At 43.8% G+C, this 19,303-nt stretch overlaps 1 protein-coding gene across 2 annotated transcripts in view; it reads right to left on the reverse strand.

Annotated features, from left to right (window-relative positions):
• The window catches only part of si:ch73-335l21.1 (insulin receptor substrate 1-B), a 60,768-nt gene extending 42,197 nt beyond the window's left edge, over positions 1-18,571 (reverse strand). Inside the window, exons 1-4 of one of the 2 annotated variants that reach the window (XM_032511362.1) lie at positions 18,562-18,571; positions 17,170-17,690; positions 5,290-5,591; positions 1,871-5,039 (exon numbers count right to left, since the gene is read on the reverse strand). In XM_032511362.1, the coding sequence (XP_032367253.1) occupies positions 1,871-5,039; positions 5,290-5,591; positions 17,170-17,518 (3,820 nt within the window). In that variant the 5' untranslated portion in view covers positions 17,519-17,690; positions 18,562-18,571. Of the gene's footprint in view, positions 1-1,870; positions 5,040-5,289; positions 5,592-17,169; positions 18,075-18,561 lie in introns of those variants that run through there. The other variant, XR_004331231.1, reaches the window with a different exon arrangement.
• Positions 18,572-19,303: the final 732 nt, after the last annotated feature.

Raw genomic sequence — 19,303 nt, forward strand, 5'->3', positions numbered from 1 at the left:
GCTTCTTGTAGCCAGCCAAGAGTCTTTCAATTCTTGTTTGAGGTCCATTCTTACTTACAAAAGTCTTCCAGTTTTTTGAGATTTTTGGGCTGTCTGTCACGCACTGCTTTTTTAAGGTCTATCCATAGATTTTCAATTATGTGAGGTCAGGAGATTGTGAAGGCCATGGTAAAACCTTCAGTTTAAGCCTCTTGATGTAAACCACCGTGGAATTTGAGGTGTGTTTAGGATCATTATCCATTTGTAGAACCCATCCTCTCTTAAACTTCAGCTTTTTCACCGGTGGCATCAAGTTAGCGTCCAAAATTTGCTAAAATTTTATTGAATCCATTTTCCTTCTACTCGTGAAATGTTCCCTGTGCAATACAACCCCAAAGCACGATTGATTCTTGAGGTTTTTCTGGATGATCGTGCAGTCAAACGTGGGTTTGGACTTGCTTTTCTCACAATCCTGCGAGCTGTTCTGTCTGATATTTTTCTTGGTCTTCCAGATCTTGCTTTAACTTCCACTGTTCCTGATGACTGCCATTTCTTAATTACATTCTGAACAGAGGATATTGGCATCTGAAAACGCTTTGCTATCTTCTCATAGCCTTCTCCTGCTTTGTGAGCGTCAACTATTTTCAGTTTCAGTTTTCTAGACAACTGCTTAGAAGAAGCCATGGTGCTGATTGTCAGATGAGGCAAGGTCAGATGAGTCTGGGCATTTAAAACGTTAAGATTGACATCACCTGGTCTTTCCAGACGATGATTGAGAACAATCCATGACGCTGTCAGGTCTCAACTTTCCAAAGGGGGCGATGCATGCTATAAACTCTGCAGGGTGCCCAAACTTTTGCAGATGCCATTTTTTTGTTTTCTGTTATTTTGAAAGTGTAAATGATGGAAATAAAATCTTACTTTTTGTGACATATTATACAAAATGTCTAATCTGTCATTTGATGCCTATTGGAGATTTTTCCATCTTTTCTTGGCTTTTTTTTGCACATTAATACAATTTTTTACCTGGGGCGCTAAAACTTTCGAGCCCCACTGTAACAACCACAGCTTTCTGCTTCGATTAAAGTATTCTTATAGCCACTTCTACAAACCTGGCAACCCCACTTGTATGCTTGCACACCTTCCTTCATAACATCATCCTAATTTTGAAGTTGACGGGTTCTGGATCTCGTAAAATAACTGAATTGGTGGAAGAATCATTTTTCTACTCCACTGCTTTCTTCTACTGATATTTATCATACTCAAACTTTTCTGAACTTCGAGTAGAATGCTTAAATGGTAGTGTGAATGATTTCCTTTGCTAAGAGTAGCACTGCAGTGAGTTGTGAGCGACTGCTTTCCTCATTGGAAAACAATGGCTCATTTAGAGCATTCGCTTATATGTATAACAAACGCCACCTGAATCTTCACTGAAACATTGAAAGGACACCTTGAGGTGATCAATAGTCATTTAAATAAATCTATATTTATAAATAAATATATTGATTGATATTCCAATAGGGTTGTCTGGCCTTTGGCACCTCACATTAGGGAAAAATGTGTGCGTATGCCTTTAGAAGTACACAAAGCCCCAGACAAGGAAATGTGTTTATGAATTGTCTGAGCAGCTGATCTATATCTTATATAGCGGATTATGCAGACAGGCCTACAAATTAGACTGGTGTGTTCCAATCTGGAGCCAGTTGAAGTTGGACCCCAAGCATAAATGGCAAAGGAGGCAGTGCTCCATTGGATTATCTTAAAAGTGGATTTTTAAAGAAAGAAAGAGATTACTGAGTATTTTACAGTTTGTGTGATGAGAAAAGTAAAGAGACATGATCCTAAACACAGTCTAACAAATGTGTTTTAAAAGAATAAAGGCAACTCTTACCTGTACCCTCCTTGTTTCCATTCTGATGCGTTCGGAGCTCCTCTGATTTGTAGAAGTCAATGCTGGCGTAAGTGTTGAGTGTTGAGCTGCTGTTGCTGTTGCTGCCAACTGCTGCGCCCACTCCCCCGACACCAGAACCTCCACCCAGTACAGACAAGAGGCGAGAGGGGGCCTGGCTACCTGAAGGTCCATCCTGGCCCAAATGGTGTCCCTCTTTGTTGGCCAAGTCCAAGTCTATATAGTTAAGGCCTTTCTCTGTGGACAAAGTCTGAGTGTTTGTGGGAAGGGACTGCTGTCCAGGGAGGGTAAACTGAGTGAGATTATCAGTCACAGCACCATTCCCCCACAGCATGCTTTCAAAACCCAGCCGGCGGGCCACAGCTTGGGCGTGTTCAGGAAAGAGGGAGGCAGTAGAAGAAGAGGAAGTAGAAATAGCGGTGGGGAGGGAAGGCGGGGCAAGGAAAGTTTCTGAGCAGTGGCGTCTGCGTCCTTGCGGGTCGGCCCGGATAACTTTAGCCCCGTGGTCTGGGTTGGGTCCAGGTTTGGCTAGGGGGAAATCTAGACCCCGTGATAGCACTGGAACAGAAAGATCAGTCCTGGTGGGGGACAGGGCTTTGGGGGAGACACTAGATGATGACCTAGGGAAGGCCATCTCAGTGTAGTCTCCACAGGATGTTGGAGACTCAGACACTGATGGGGCACTTTCTCTGCTTTTCCTAAGTGGGGCCTCGGCCACTGCGGCCCCCTCTTCACAAGGGCCAGTAGTTCCCTTAACACAGGCTTTGGGGGCATGAGAAAGAGTTGGTGGCGTGGGAGGGGTATGGAAAGAGGGGAAAACTAGTGGGGTAAGGGAGTGGGGTGAGGGGGACGGGGATGGGCCCAAGTCCATGTTGACATACTCAGAGGCAGCTGGGGGAGTGATGGGGACAGAGGGGCTAAGGGAGAGGGGGGTAAAGTTCCCTAAGCAAGATGTTGGCCTGTGTTGAGGATACTTGCTGCTTGAGCCATGAGGCAGTGATAAGCCATGCCTGAGACCTCTGCCCCGCCCTCCTCCAACCCCAGTCTGGCAGCTCTTCTCCCCCTTAAACTCAATGCTTACATACTCCCCAGGGCTCTTAGGTTCTGGGGGCAGGGGATTCTCACGGACCCTAGGAAGGGTGTTAGCCTTGGATACATCAACAAACAGGCTCACTGGTCTGCTCCTACTATGGTTACCCTGCTTGGACAATCCACCAGAGCCTTGTTTCTGCTGGAGCTTACTCCCATCTTTGGACTGAGCTCCCCCAGCAATGGTGCTCACTGCCTGTGTAGCACGGTCCTCACTCTCCCCAAGGCTCTCGCTGCTGGCTGAGCTGGAGGAGTATGAGGAAGAGGAGAGTGATAGGTGGCGTCCAACTACTGAATTGCATGCTACTGTTTGCTCTTGACGCGCCCCCCCCATAGTCCTACCTCCACCCATTCCCCTACTACAACTACCACTGGGCCTTCTGCCTCGTCCAGGCACATCCTCAAAGTGTCCAGCAGAGGGGTTGTGTTTATATGAGCGGGGAAGGGAATAGTAAGAATACACCATCTTGGGGGCTTGCTGTTGAGAACTGGTCTCCAAATGACCAGTGTGCTCAGGAGGTGGGGGGCTGCCATTTACAGAACGTGCACTTATTGGAGACATGTTCATGTAGTCACTGCCTGCCCTGCTGTCTGCACTATCACTGCCCACCCAAGCCCCTCCAGAGAGACCTCCACGCTGATCAGGGGAGCAGCTGCTATTGGGAGACATTATCATGTAGCCATCAGAAGCTGGTGGAGGCCGGATTTGCTGTGGTGGGGACACGCTGTTGTTTGGGGTCATGGCCATGTAGTCATCAGGAGGTTTGGAATCAGAGTCTGGAACAGAGACAGCCAATGATTGGGACAGGGATACTGGAGGCTGAGTGACGCCAGGCAGCATGGACATGTACCCAGTGTCCACACCTTTATCTACACTACCACCTCCTCCACCCACTTCACTTTTGAACTCACCCGCCAGATCCAAGTACCCTCCACCTCCCCCTGCTGACCCAGCACACATGACAGATTCCCTCAGTGTGGAAGAGGAGGTGGAAGCAAAGGACTCGCGGCTGGTGCTTCTGGACATGATGGCATAATCGGCTGAATCTTCATCTGCAGGCTCCTCAGCTCTGCGCTGACGTGGGGCCAGCCTCTCCAGAGCCATAGGAGGTAATGAAGCCCGCTTGCTTAGCAGCCTACGTTCAGTATCACATTCACGGCTGGAGGAGCGGCGCAGCACTCTCCTGGTTTGTGGCTGGGAGCCACAGGCTGGTGTTCCTGGTGCTGGCAAGGATCCGCATGTCAAGCTCCCTTGGTTACTGCTGCTACCACTGCCACCACTACGTTGGCCCATCAGGATATAGTTGGCTCCCTCCTCACCATGGGACTGACTCCCAGCGCTACCAACAGAGCTTCCAGGGAGGCTCGGGGATGCTCGGAGAGTGTGATCCCCAGGACTAGAGCCATACTCATCCGAAGAGCCATAGTCACTGGGCGAGCCTGAGACAGAGGCGCGATGGGAGGGAACATGACTATAGGCACCAGACCCTGGACCACCACTAGCAGATGTCACGCCTCCAAACTCAGAGCCATGCCCAGAGCTAGACGAGAGGCTTGGGGCTGGAGATGGCGCTGGTGTAGAGATGGAACGCATCAACCCAAGAGAAGTTTTAGCAGCTGTGGTGGCGGCAGAACGGGCTGACTTTGACCTGAGGATTGGGGTGGTCGAGCAAGAACCATTTGTGGATGGGCTGGAGCACAAACCTTGGAGTGGTGTGCTGCCTGCTATTCCTTCCTCACCTTTCCCCCCATCATTAGCAGTGGGAGACCTTGGAAAGCTATGCCGTGGGGTGGGAGAAGCATTGGCACTGTTGACCCCCGCTCCACTGTTAACTCCCCCCGGAGGCTCAGTTCGGGGCCGACGGGTGAAGCCCACCTGGCTGGGAGGAGGGTTTGGGTGATGGCGCCGTGAGGGAACACTAATGGGGTTAGAAGCAGTAGCACCTCCTCCAGGGCCAGAGTTCGACTGAGACTTGCTGCGTTGGCGGAACTCCTCACTCAGTGCCTTCATAGCCTCTAGCAAGGTTTCATGCATGTTCTGAGCCACCACCGAATCATCCACCTAAGAAAGGGCAAAAAAAACTGAGTGAACCCATTTAAAAAATTATGGTAGATTTGTTTGTGAATTCATTCTTAGTTAGTCCAAGCAACAACCTTTATAAATTGGACAATAATATAGGGTTATGAACTTTACCGTAATGTTAGGTAACTTTATGGTTTCTCAGACTCTGTTGATTATAGGCTCTTAACGAATATGTGGGACTGGAGGGTGCAACTCTCAACATAAAGGGGACTGCAGATTACAGGCTCACCTGCATCCAGAACTCGCCCGGGCCTGTCACGGCTGAGCGCCCCACCTCGACGAAGAAAAAGTTTTCTGAATGGCCGCAGCGTCGAACGTTCATCAGCTGCAGCACTACGGCAGCAGCATCAGAGTTGAGCTTAACAAAATTGACAGTCTTGTCAGTCAGGCAAAGGCGATAGATGCCCACCAAGTTCTTGGCTTGACCCAGGCCTTTGGGCCACACTTTCACCTGCCAAACCTCTTTGAATGCAGGCCCAGGGTTGGGCACGCCATAGTCCCCCCCTTCCTCATTGTCAGTGGGGATTTTACCTACAGGGACAGAACAGAGACAGGAGATTTAAAGGTTGTTGAGAGAAAGTGAGGATATGACTTGATAGGAAAGAACAGGGGTAATTAACATTTTTTAAAGGAGGACTTATAAACACTGGCAAAGCACAACTCCTGCAACAAAGCACTGACATGACCTTCATACACCTGTGAACAAAGGAACACCATGTGAAACCACCAGTATTAATCTGTTAGTGGAGGGCAAGGCGCACACACACACACACACACACACACACACACACACACACACACACACACACACACACACACACACACACACACACACACACACACACACACACACACACACACACACACACACACACACACACACACACACACACACACACACAGCTTAACAAGTGATTTTTTGGGGAAAAAACAAAACAAACAATGCCAATAGATAAGCCAGAAACCTAAGAGCAAAGCACTCAATAAGCTCATCAAGAGCAACTTTCTGAAGCTGCTATACCAACAATAAACTGGCTTTCTAAACTAATAAAATCTAGTGCCTCTTAGCGAAAGTACAGGCAGTCTATTCACCCTTTGTGTTTCTGTATTCAGACAGTAGGGAATTAAGCGAGGAAAAACCGGAGAGAAAGCTCTTGGTGAGTTTTGATCCTGGGCTGGAAGGGGCCATACAAAGGCCCCCAGACTTGCTGTAACATCTGAATGTAAGTGAACTGTTCTTATACAGCGACTACTCAAAGCGCTTTTACATAGTACAGGAACCATTCAACATTCACACACAGTGGCTAAGGCTGCCATACAAGGTACCACCTGCTCATCAGATAAACACTCACACTCAACTCGGGCTTCAGTGTCTTGCCCAAGGACACTTAGACATGGGACTGCAGGGCCAGGGATCAAACCACCAACCTTCCGATTGGCAAGCAACCGCTCTACCACTGAGCCAGTTTGGTGTTCTGAGTCACCTTATTGCTCACAGATCGGAAGCAGGAACCCATAAAATTACCTTAATTCTTTTATGCTGTGCACACATAGACTGTAACAGTCTAAGTGTGCAACTTATTGTCAACAACCATTGACACTGCATCGAAGTATATCACAGATTTACCTCTAAGCTATATAACTTGCAGCCACAAGGGACCTCACATCTGTTTACTAAAAAGACCAGGATTAAAGGAAAACCATGATGTGACACATGTTTTAAGGTGGATTATTATTATTCGCTAAAGGACCACCCTAAAATGTTCCTTAAACATGGACACTCCCATGAATAGTGTGTTCTGAGTTCTCCCTGCACAGACATACCCAACTGCCAGGTTGGGTATTTCTGTGCATGATAACTACAAATCTACAACACCGAATCAATTAACTTAATGACAGGACTGATGAACCAAACCTGAGGAGACTCAGCTGTTCCCTTCATGGGAACAAGATGTTCTTTGCGCAAAAAAGAGCACCTGCCTTATTAGACTCACACATCTGGCACATTGAAGTATTGATGATTTCTTTTCACAAACAGATCATATAATCACAAAGTTTGTGTGGTATTCTACTTTAAGCAAGGACTTTGGCCCAACTATGCTAATCACAGTGCACCCTGACCACAGAATCACAAATATATGATTGTATGTCTGCATGCTTTCACAGGCCTCTGCTGCAAATCCAACAATGACAACCATATCTAGACAAGAAGCCTCAGCATGCACAGTGGACGCCATGATAGCAGAGCTTCCGTTGTGACAAACATTTCCCAAAGATCCTCTTCTCAAAACATTTTTACTTGTGATTGCAAAAAAGGGAAGGGGGAGGTCTGATGTGTTTTCTTCCAGTTTGCTTTCTCAAAATTGGAGGATTGCTCCCAACTTGAAAGAGACTTAGAATAGATGTTTTGTTGAAGGGCTGTGGAGGCTGTGGCTTAGTGGCTGTGTGTGTGTGGAGGCACTCCCCCTACATTAGATGACTCACTCAAGGCCATGCATGGCTGTTTCATGCACTGCTTTTCTGTGTGCAAGGAGCCCTGTTTGCCTCCTCGATTTAGATTTACAACAGGAAGGGATGGTTTGGGGATTTTTCAGTGGGGACCAAGGGAACGAAGGACTACAGGAGATTGCAAAGATATATCAGAGGGAAACATTGGACTTGAAGAGGAATCTTTAAGGTGAAAAAAGTTTGTTTTAGGATTGCTTAGGTAAAAAAAAAAAAAAAAAATGTAATCACAGGCTTTATTTGTTCTACAAAAATAAATGTCCCAACCCTTTGGTTGTTGAGAGTGCAGCACATTCCTCGAAGAGTAGCTTTTCCTTTTCAAGAGGCCATTTGACGTGTCTTTAGGAGAGCACAAGTGTATTTGTTTGGAGTACAGTCAGTGCTGCCTTAAACCTTAGCTGTGCCCTCAACAGCACTTCCACACAAAAACACCCTTGATCTCAGGGACACTCATACTGTGTACACTTATCGACAACTCTCGAAAGCCCTGTCTCCTACAGCGATGCAGACTGATTTACCCATATCGAAGATTACAGACCTTTCTTTATGGTTACATAAAGCTAGGGTTGATCCTGCACGGAGCTGTATGAATTATAGATCGCTCAGTGGAGATTGCTGTTGAGAAAGCTGTACATTTTTACCACACACACCCACACCCCCCCACCCCCCCCCCCCACCCCCACCCCCACCCACCCCCCCACACACACACACACACCCACACACACACACACACACACACACACCACACACACCCACACACCACACACACACACACACACGTTAAATCAGGGTTGTGTATGGTGTATATCAGGTCAGTGAGTTCATACCAGGTGACTGCACTTATTTCAAAGTTTCAGCATTCCCTTTTTAGCAAGCTGAAAACAACTTACACTAGCTTATTCACATGCAGGTTGTTTACTTCGCTTTGAACGCGACCACACATGAAACCTTCAGACTTACGTGTAGCTAATGGCAACCTACACGGCCAACACTGCTGTCTATTCATGCCATTTATTTGCTATGCTCCAGCTGCCCCTTTTGATAACATAGATGGCATATAAAGAGGCCATAATCTAATCTAATTTTCTCAAACTGGGATTTTAAATATGAGCTGTGCCTCCCTTGCTTTCTATCATGCTATAAGGGAGTGTGTGTGTTTAATATATAGAGCTGCGATATTGACAACTCCGCCATGAGTGACAGAGTATATCAAAGTAAAGTGTCTCCACCACCTTTCATTTCCAGCAACAACCTTTATTTAATGCATTTCTGTGAAAACTGTTGAGATTTGCTGAAAGATTAATTGAAATGTATAGCAAGATTCCAAATAAAATCCCTCTTCTTAGTTAGCTAATGCAGCCCGTAAATCAGGGAAAGCTACACTGGCAGTGAACCGGTTGGCTCTCACTAGGTTCTGTTTCATGTTTCTGACCTCATTGCCCTAGCATGCTGTGCTGCGCCATAACAGAAAACTCTGCACAGAAACTTCTAAAGGCTAAGGCTGAATCCCATTTCTCTGTCTTACCCCTTTCCTCTTCCCCTACCCTTTCGTCTTACCCCTAGCACTTGTCCCTCGAAACCGAGTGGTAAGGGCTAGGGGTGAAAACATACTCCTGTGAAATGAGACACACTTTATCTGTGGTGTATGTCTGTCTGTGTACACACCACACAGACAGACATACACTTCATCTACCCATCTGTGTGTGTATGTCCATTGTGTGGGTTTTGACAACAGTGTCTTCTGCATGTATTTATTTTATAGTTCTTTTTTGTTCACTTTGGTGGTGGTAATGCAGATGCGGATGTTCTTATCTGCGTATTACTTAGGTCTGTATGCAATAAATATTTGTATACACTGCATACACACTTGTTGTTAATAACAATCTGTATAGCCCAATAAGGTAAACAAAACAGGCAAAAATACTAAATAAAAAACACAATTTTCTATCCCCTATCTCAGCAACTGTTACCCCTACACCACCCCACACTGCCATACCAGTTTACCAGATAGGAGACAGCTGTGGACTTTTTGTCCTAGCATGTACACAAGAGATAAAAAGAGTGAGCCACCTAGCAGTGAAAACAGTTGGTCTAATCTCTTGCTCCCATGTGTGCCCGATTTCCTCTTTTTCAACTCCTCTTCTTCCCATCTCTTCATCCATCTGTAATCCCACTATCTGGGCCCACACTCAGGATCACAATGCCTCCCCGACACCAGCATCTGCCTGAGGTTCATTTCACATGTGGTCCGTGTTAGACAGAGCACACAGGCACACAGGCACACACGCACACACAAAATAATTGGTGAATCATCCAAGGTTTGCTGTCCCTTGACAAGACACACGAAAAAGCTCTGTGAAAGTAATCTGAAGCTCTTGCAAAACCAGTTTAGACACTCTCAACAAACTGGCAGCCATCTTGGATTTTGCTGGTGAGCCCGTATCAGAGTCAGTAAACATTTTGTCTCAGTTTTATTAGGTCAGAACATCAGAACAGGCAATTGTTGTGAACAAGAATATGCTTACTATGGCCTTAACTTTCAAGATGGTGAGCTTTTTTTTTTTTTTTTTTAAACAAAATAACGTCTAACAGTTCCACTCTTTATAAAGCACGATGGTTTCTTATTGCTGTAGAGGGGGCTTCATAGGATTGATGATTTAATTTATAACAGTTAGATATAAAATCTTAAAGCACTGTACTGAGGCATTTTGCAGAAGAGTGTGTGCGTCCAAAAGAAAAAATAGGAAACTCCAACCTTTCAATACCCTGTATACATTCCTTTGTGCTAAGATGTGGAGAGAACAAATGTTTAAACCATTTTTACCTCAGTTTACTGCACCATTTCTGGCTCTCATTACAAAAAGCCTTTTGGGTTTTTATGGGCAATTTTTGACAAGAAAGAAACCCAAATAACTAAAGATAAGACAATAGTTTTACCTTGCTTGCAAAGATTGTGAAATGCAGGATTCATGTCTAGGCACTGGTGTTACAGTGCATCCAATCAATCTCCCTAAGGAGTAGCACACCAGCTAATGAGGAAGGTTTTCACTTATGTGTCTTTTTAATGCACTCACTGTAAAACTGATTCATGAACTTCCTGACCTCAACTCGGACAGCGGTAATGGGCTGGTCTCAACCAACAGAAATCCATACGGCTCACAAAAAATAAAAGGTTACTATGCATTTAAAGCCCCGCAGGCTCTATCCTGCTCAACATATGGAGCCTTGTTTTGCCGTCGATCAGACCTGAGCACTTAATTTAAGGGCTGCCTCAGCTGGACGTGAAGAAGAGTCACAATGTTTCACTGTCACCTCTGATGCAAGGCGCTGCTGCATCGTAATCAAGCCAGAGCTGGCCAATGGCGAAAGCCTGGCTGGCCAGCTTATGGTGTTAAATTAAATTATAGGGTGTTAACGTGCGCAAACTATTTATGCAGAGGAAATAACCTGTGGCAGCTCACTGCTCCTGAACCTGGATTGGAGGACTAAATGAGCGTGGGACAAATCAGTGGAAAAGACTCACTCCAAAAAAAGATCACTAATTATTTTCTGAACTCTAGATGTTATGGTTTCCCCTGTGACTCTCCTTTCTGACTTGGCAAGCACACAGCATCTGCTGTGCCACCAGCGGCTGACCCTCGAGATAATAATTACTGCCTAATTAGGGAGATGAGCAGTGCTTAAGTTTAAATCGGCCAGCTTGGTAAGCCACTAGTGAGATCCAGATCTCCCAGACAAAACCACTCCAGAGCCACAGTGAAGTCTGTCTATACACAGTTCACTGAAGAACATCATTTTCCTCATATCACTTCAGATTTCAGTGTTTTGGTGTGATCTGCTGAACTTTGGATATTGGCTGTAGCTCTGTGGTCTGACACAGTGACATCAAATGCATTTATTTTGTGGTGCTTAAAAGTTTCAAAACTATACCTACTGGAATACATATTTACAGTGAAGTGAAGGAAAAACTGCTCATATTGAGGTTTGTGGATTAGCATGAATAACCATATCATTAAAGCAGAGGTTTCTGTGTTTCACATGTAATTTCTTGGAGCTTTGAAGAAGGAATAGATACAGTACATACAAATAATAGCAGTCCAACATCACTAACCTCATAAATCATATTTTTTGGTAGAAGTGATATTCCTACATGGCAAATAATTTACTAGTAAGTGTTGTAGAGTCATAGAAAACCAACATAGCCAACATGCATCATGCATGCTGCTCATTTTGTGTAACTTAATCTGCAATTGAAAGGGGCTTGTTCAAAATAATAGCAGTTTTTTTGTTCAATTATTAAGGTGACCGATTCAGTGAAGAAATAAGTGTCAATGGTGGCCCATATTTAAGGAAGGAAGGAAGGAAAAGTGCATGCTGGTTATAGTGCATTTCACACTGAAATACTCAGCAAAATGGGTCGTTCCAGACATTGCTCAGAGGAACAGCGGACTTCGATTAAAAAGTTGATTGGAGAGGGAAAACCATTTAAAGAAGTGCAGAAAAAGATTATTTCAAATGCCTTAAAATGGCGTCCAAAGCCAGAACGACGTGGGAAAAAACGGTCAACTACCATTCGAATGGATCAAAGAATAGTCAAAATGGCAAAGGCTCAACCAATGATCAGCTCCAGGAAAATCAAAGAAGACTTAAAGTTACCTGTGAGTACTGTTATGATCAGAAGAAGGCTATGTGAAGCAAAGCTATCAGCTAGAAGCCCCCCCGCAAAGTCCCATTGCTGAAAAAAGACATGTACTGAATAGGTTGAAATTTGTCAAAGGACACATCGACTGGCCAAAGGAGAAATGGCCAAACATTCTGTGGACTGATGAGAGCAAAACTGTTCTTTTTGGGTCTAGGGGCTGCAGACAGTTTGTCTGACGACCCCCTTGCACTGAATTCAAGCCACAGGACACTGAAGACAGTAAAGCATGGTGGTGCAAAAATCATGCCATTGGGATGTTTCTCATACTGTGGTTTTGGGCCTATTTATTTCATAGCAGGGATCATGGACAGTTTCAATACGTCAAAATACTTGAAGAGGTCTTGTTGCCTTATGCTGAAGAGGAAATGCCTTTTAAATGGGTCTTTCAACAAGACAATGACCCAAAACACACCAGTAAGCGAGCAAAGTCTTGGTTCCAGATGAACAAGACTGATGTTATGGAGTGGCCAGTCCAGTCCCCGGACCTCAGTACAATAGAACACTTGTGGGGTGACATCAAAAATGATTTTTCTGAGGCAAAACCCAGTAATGCAGAGGAATTGTGGATTGTAGTTCAATGGTCCTGGGCTGGAATACTTATTCACAGGTGCCATAAGCTGGTAAACTCCATGCAACACAGATGTGAAGCACTTCTCAGAAATAATGGTCATGCAACTAAATATTAGTACAGTGATTCAAAGTAAAGCAAACCTTTGAGACATTTTTCCATTCATACAATAAATGTTTGAGTTTGTAAAGAAAAATGCAAATTCTCATATTACCACATAATTCCATATGTGTTCATATTCATTTTTCTTCACTTTCTATAAAAGGTATAACATAAACTTGATCAGTGTTTTGGAATTGAAAGCTATTCTAAGGATTTTGAGCATTATTCACTTTTTTAAACACACTGCTATTATTCTGAACACAACTCTATACATGTAGATATAGAGGATATAATAGACGCTGCTCTTGGTTAGCGCTGCAATTTAAGATTATTTCCTTGAATAATCTTTTATTCATTTTGTCCATCTCAGTTGGAGATCAACTGATGGAATTTGCTCAGGAAAAGTGTGGAGCTTGAGTTAAAATTTGTTGTTTTAAAAAAAGTTGTTTTTGTCAATTTAAGTAATTATTTATTTATTTTTTTAAACAATGTATTAATTGAGTTTCATTTTAACGAATACATACATAAATGTAGACAAACCCTGACAAACCAAAGATACAAAAAACAAATTACAGACAGCAATCACAGCAGCAGACTAAGAATTAAAATACAAATGTATAAAAAACATGTATATAAAATAAAATCACAAATTATATAGAGTACATACAGACAAAATTACCTTTCACCTTGGTCTGATCCCTTTTTGGAGGATATATCTGGAGCATATAACCAATCAAACAATGTCACAATTCAATACAAACATCTCTCTCCCGCATTACTCAGAATTCCCCTCATTTGCCAGTATATCACCCACATCATTTTGTTCAACAAAATCTAAGAATGGTCCCCAAACCTGTTTGAAAGCATCTTGTCTTTCCTTAACCATATATTTGTTATTCTTTCCATTGTTAGGCAAGAAGCTATTTCTCTAAGCCACCTACCACTACTAGTCCTGTTCACATCTTTCCAAGCAAGAGAAGTTAAACATTTGGCTTGCAGTAGGCACATCTATAAGTCCTTTCATCTCTTTTTTTAAGTTAGCATCAGATGGGTATAACCCCAAAATGAATACTTTGGGATGAAGGGGAGATTAACAGACACTAATTTAAATATAATTAGTGCTACCTCTTACCAGAAGTCTTTAATTTTATTACAGTCCCACAAACAATGAAACCGAGTCCCTTTGGAGTGATTGCACTTGTAGCATAAATCTGGGTTTACCCTTTTAAACTTATGTAACTTTGCTGGGGTAAAATATGTATTAGCCAATTATATTGTAGTAACTTAAGCCTGGTATTCATGGTCTGTTTCTGAGCCTTGATACAAATACTACTCCAATCCTCCAGTGTTATGTCCTCTTGAATATCTTCCTTCCACAAGTTTAGATTGTGCTCAGAAGATTTGGTTGAGTTAGATATTAGCATAGCGTATAAAACTGAGATTATACCCTTGCTGTTGCAATTGGTTGACAGGATATTTTCTAAAAAAGGACAAAGGGGATTCTGTAATTTTTTGATTCTGGGCAGCCATTATATATCTCCTTATATGTAAGTATTTACAAAAGTGTTTTCTAGGAACATTGTGTTTTACAATGAGTTCTTCAAATTACATAATACCTTTATCCTTGTACAAGTCTAGAGTTTTCCTCAAACCACTGCTGGCCCATAGTTTGAAGCCTGGATTAGCTCTCCCAGTAGGAAACTTCTGGTTTCCCCATATAGGACTGAAGGCTGACAGAGAAATATCTACGCCTCATACCAGTCATTTATTGTATTTAAAACAAAAGTGTTCTGTTTGTTTTCTTAGTTTTTTTTATATCAGATGAAAAGAAATACAGATTAAGGGGGCGACCTCTAGCTCATGAAAAGCTTTATGTTGCTGCTGTAATACATGCAGCCTCTCGCATGTGTGTATGTGTGGATGTTTCTCTCTCGTTTTAGTGCCAATGGCTCCAAAGTTTGACTGTGCCATATTGTTCTTTTGAGGTCAACAACAATTCCTGAGGTGGTGCCTGAGCTGCGGGAAGTTTTCCTGGCAAACGGCGACTGTGGGCTGCACGTCTGCCCGTTTCATCGAGGTTAAGCCTTTACACACTCGAATGATTCCTAATAGCTGAGCAAATAGCTGCCCTCAAGCCTGATACTGTAATCACTGCCCGAAAGGGTCTTACTGGACTCAGCTGAATAAATAAATGGGATCCTAATATCGTCCTGCACAGCAGCTGGCTCATGTTTGTTTAATTACCACCAGCTAGAGGGGCGGCTGTGTGATATTGGACAGTTCCTGGGCTGCTTTAGGTGAGTTTCCCAAGCCCAAAAGCACTATATAGCAGCATGGACTTGTACAGTATTCATTGTGCTTTCACTGTATGCATGCTCACTATCCTGCAAGCTGAGAAACTTCTTGCTGTGCAGACTGGAAGCAACCCAATCATTCCAATCTTAGCTCCAGCTAAAGCGTGTTGCTGAGAAGTCCTCCCCCCACCCCCGTAGCAACTGAAGGCTTTACATGACCAGCTACACAGGTATCAAATTGAGGGAGTGGTCCTCTGGAAAGTATGTGGGACACACAGCGCAGCATCTCTTGGCCCTGGTTTGAATTCTTCCGTCTCCCCACTGGGATGAGTGGGGGACAAATGGAGTGACAGTCTGTGTGCATTCATTTTTTTGGGGCAGAAACTGTGTGAACTGCAGCACATACCACAAGAAAAGGCCTGCCAACGCACTGGTTTACACAGTAGCTCAGCTGCAGCTCGTTGTCACTGTCAGTGTTATTTACATGAGGAACTCAACACTTGAACCAACAAAAGAAAGAGACGAGTAGCTGTCAGTGCAGCACGCTAGACCACTCATAGCAGCGACGGCATGATGACGCTTGCTGGAGGAATTCTGTACATCTGACCTTTATACAGTGACATTTTTTGTTCTAAAAAAGGTTGTAAAGTTTCCCTCAATTCCTTAGGCTCCAACATCTGTCTATTCACTTTCCCATCTCACAGGCACTCGTCAAACACTTGAGAGAAGGGGGCTGTACCCACACACACACAAAAACATACAGACACAGTTGTGCTAAAGCAACAATGTTGACACCAATTCCAAATTTGCAGGGGTTACTAATTCAACTTTCTGGAGCTCCTAAATTAACCAAATTTTTCATTACTTTAAACAACTAACAAGAGTATCACATACTGTTGAATATGTAATTTTCTCTCCTCAGGTGACTTATGTAACAGAGGCAGGTCGATAGCACCTTGAACTCATAGTTATGTTTGCCAAGATTGCATCATGTGTCCGCTCACAGTGAGGGCAGAACAGGTGATTTGAAGTTGCCCTGCTCACCACTTTTGCTGACAGCTGTGTTGACACAAGCAGCTGATACTCACCGTTTGAGCAAAATCTACACGGCGGGATTTTTTAAGGGGAGTTAAGGCCATTTGCACATTTGCACCATGAGATAAATCCACCGCAGGAGACTCTTGATGGGACAGGTAAAGCTGCTTAGTCATTAATTGTCAATCAGTGAAAAATAAATATGAATGTGTGTAGCGGATGACTACGCACTGAGCCTGTCACTACTTTATGGACATTTTTCTCCTCTTATAGAATCAATGCCTGATGTAATATTGCAGTTTTAGCAAAAAAAACTGAGCATGCAAAGTAAACAAGAGGGCAGGGTTTGTTTGAATAGGAAAAAGAGACAACGACTGCACACAACTGGCCCACAATGAGAAACACAAAAATTCTGGAGGGTAACTGGGAGAAAATATTTAGCCTGACACCAGTACGATAAGGACTGGTGGGAAGGAGGCGCGTTAAAACTACCCTCTCTCTCGCGCTCTCATTTTCTCTCTCTCTCTCTCTGCTTGTTTTACAAGTGTTAAAATGAATCCGCCAGCTTAAAATCTTAAACAATATATCGGGCAATGAGAGTGCACCCTCAACAGACACAAACTGTGTAAACTGTACTTGGCAAGCTCAAATTTTATTTATACAATCCCTGCACATTATCCAAAACACTGGAATGAAACATGTCCCGATCTGCAGTGCGCTTCTACTGCTCAGCTATGCAGCCATTGCCACGTTTCTCCTCTTATGCAAAGATTCATACAGTATTTTGTGTGTGTGTGTGTGTGTGTGTGTCTGTGTGTGTGTGTGTGTGTGTGTGTGTGTGCGCGCGCATGAATGCATGCATGCATGAGAGCGTGCATGAGTGTCTGAGGGTCTTTGACTCACTTTTGCACTGCAGGTCCACCATGGCCTGGTACCACTCGTCCTGGTCCGCCTCGTTCTCCGCGGCGATGGCAAAACTCTCAGCCCGGGTGTACAGCACGATCATGTGCTTGTTCTTGGAGTCGGCCCGCTTGTTGATGTTGAAGCACGTCTCCAGCGCCACCGCTTTCTTCGGGACGGGGGCCTTGCTGCGGAATTTCTTCTCGCTCTCGTAGTACTCCAGGCGGGTCGGGCCACGTTCCGAAGCGGCGCGGAGCACGAAGTACCGCCGGTGCATGGACTTCTGCTTGCGAAGGTAGCCGCTCTTCCGCACGTCCTCGCAGCTCTGGAGGTCACCCGCTTGGCTCTCCATGACACGCGATATGTCCTTTATTTTCCACTAAAATAAGCTTGTTTGTAGTGTAGTAGTATTTCTGTAAGTTTAGAGAGGTAAATCAAACGTCCCCTGGCTCCGCTCCCCTCCCTCTCTCCCACATCAACGCAGGCATGTGAGAGGGGAAGCAAGGGTCGGTTTGGGTATGCTGCTACCGCGAGTCCCGGATCCTGAACCAGAACCAGGGTTTGTTGGCGACTGCAGCTATCGTTAGTTTTCCTCTTGTTTGGGTTGTTTTTCTGTTCGACAGGCAGGCAGGCGCAAGTTTTCCACACGGGCGAGCACATGCGGTACAGCTCGGCGCGGAGCTCCCCCTACTCTCCACAACTACTACTACTACTAAGGACTGCTTCTAGTGTTTCCAAGCGCTGTCTGAGCGGTTTAATCCCATTTACTACACAGCACAGAGCACAGAGCACAGAGCCTGCCCGGCTTCAGTCTGTTGTCTTTCTGTTCCCCCACCCCTGCCTTGCTCTGCTCCAGTCTTGTTGCTGCAGAGCAGCTACCGTGGATCAGGACTGTCACTCACTGCTGTGTTAGTACTCTGGAACAGTGCGTTCACGGACCCTGACCGAGCTCTGACAACAGACCTCCCATATTTTCTTTCCTGCATTCCAGTGATCTCTATCCTGATTTAATAATAGATAGAGATATAGTACATCTTTATTTAGCGAATTGGGGAATTGAAACAACCAGAAAAACATGAGAAAAATATGATAATAATAACACAACTATAATTAACTAAAAATCAGGACCACACACAAATCACTCATACAGTGATAGTTCCTGGTAATTTACATGATTAGTGCAAATCTAGAACATTCTTTACATGTAATAATATAACAAGGTGCACAGTAATGTACTGTATGAAAAATATAGAAATGTATACAGGTATGTAGCCTAATTTACATGAATGTAAGTAGTACTATGTTCAGCTGAGTTACATAATGAACAGGTTACTATAATACAGAACTCAACAGTGTGATACTGCTTAATGATATCAAAAAGTAAACGTAACAAACAATACTAAACATTACTGGAAGAAAACAAAAAAGTGAATGTGGCAGAATTGATGCCAGGAGTTTGTACTATAAAAGGGAAAAGTCAGGTTTAAATTCCTTTTAATCGTTTTTTTCCTATTTTTATGTTTTTCGTGCCGCTATAACTGACATTCTCCAACGTATTGCATTTTGTATTGCATCTAAACTAAACATTGGAAGTTTATTTGTGGGTCACCCAACCAAAGACCGATATTTCCCACAGCCCATGAAAGCAGCAACACTTCCACTGTGTGTAAAATTTCAGTGTTGGCTTGACCGAGAGTCCATCCTGTTCCGTTTATTGTAAAAACTTCCCTTCTCTGCATTCATCTTATAGATCAACTCAATTTTTAAAGCACCATGCAGATTTAGAAATACATCAAATGCAGCGAGGTAGCTTAATAATATTTTATATCTAGGTTAATTGTGAAATCATCAAATACAGTCGTTTCATAGTAATTGATTCCTACATGCTGCACAAAAAGCGGATTAAGCTGCTTTAATTGAATACATGAGGCATTTAAAAAACGCCATATTTATGCCACTCAGACTATTTGAGTACAATGATCTTGATCTGTTTTGACTGTCTGGCTGAGCAATGAAACCTCCATCTCTCATTGGTTCACGTCTGTAAGAAATGCCAATAATTAACATATAGTACACATTAATAATATGGTTTTAGAGTTCTTTAAATTGACAATAGGCCCATATATTTTTAAAGGTT

This window comes from Etheostoma spectabile, unplaced genomic scaffold, assembly GCF_008692095.1.
Source record: "Etheostoma spectabile isolate EspeVRDwgs_2016 unplaced genomic scaffold, UIUC_Espe_1.0 scaffold352, whole genome shotgun sequence".
In the NCBI taxonomy this organism is placed as follows: Eukaryota; Metazoa; Chordata; class Actinopteri; order Perciformes; family Percidae; genus Etheostoma; species Etheostoma spectabile.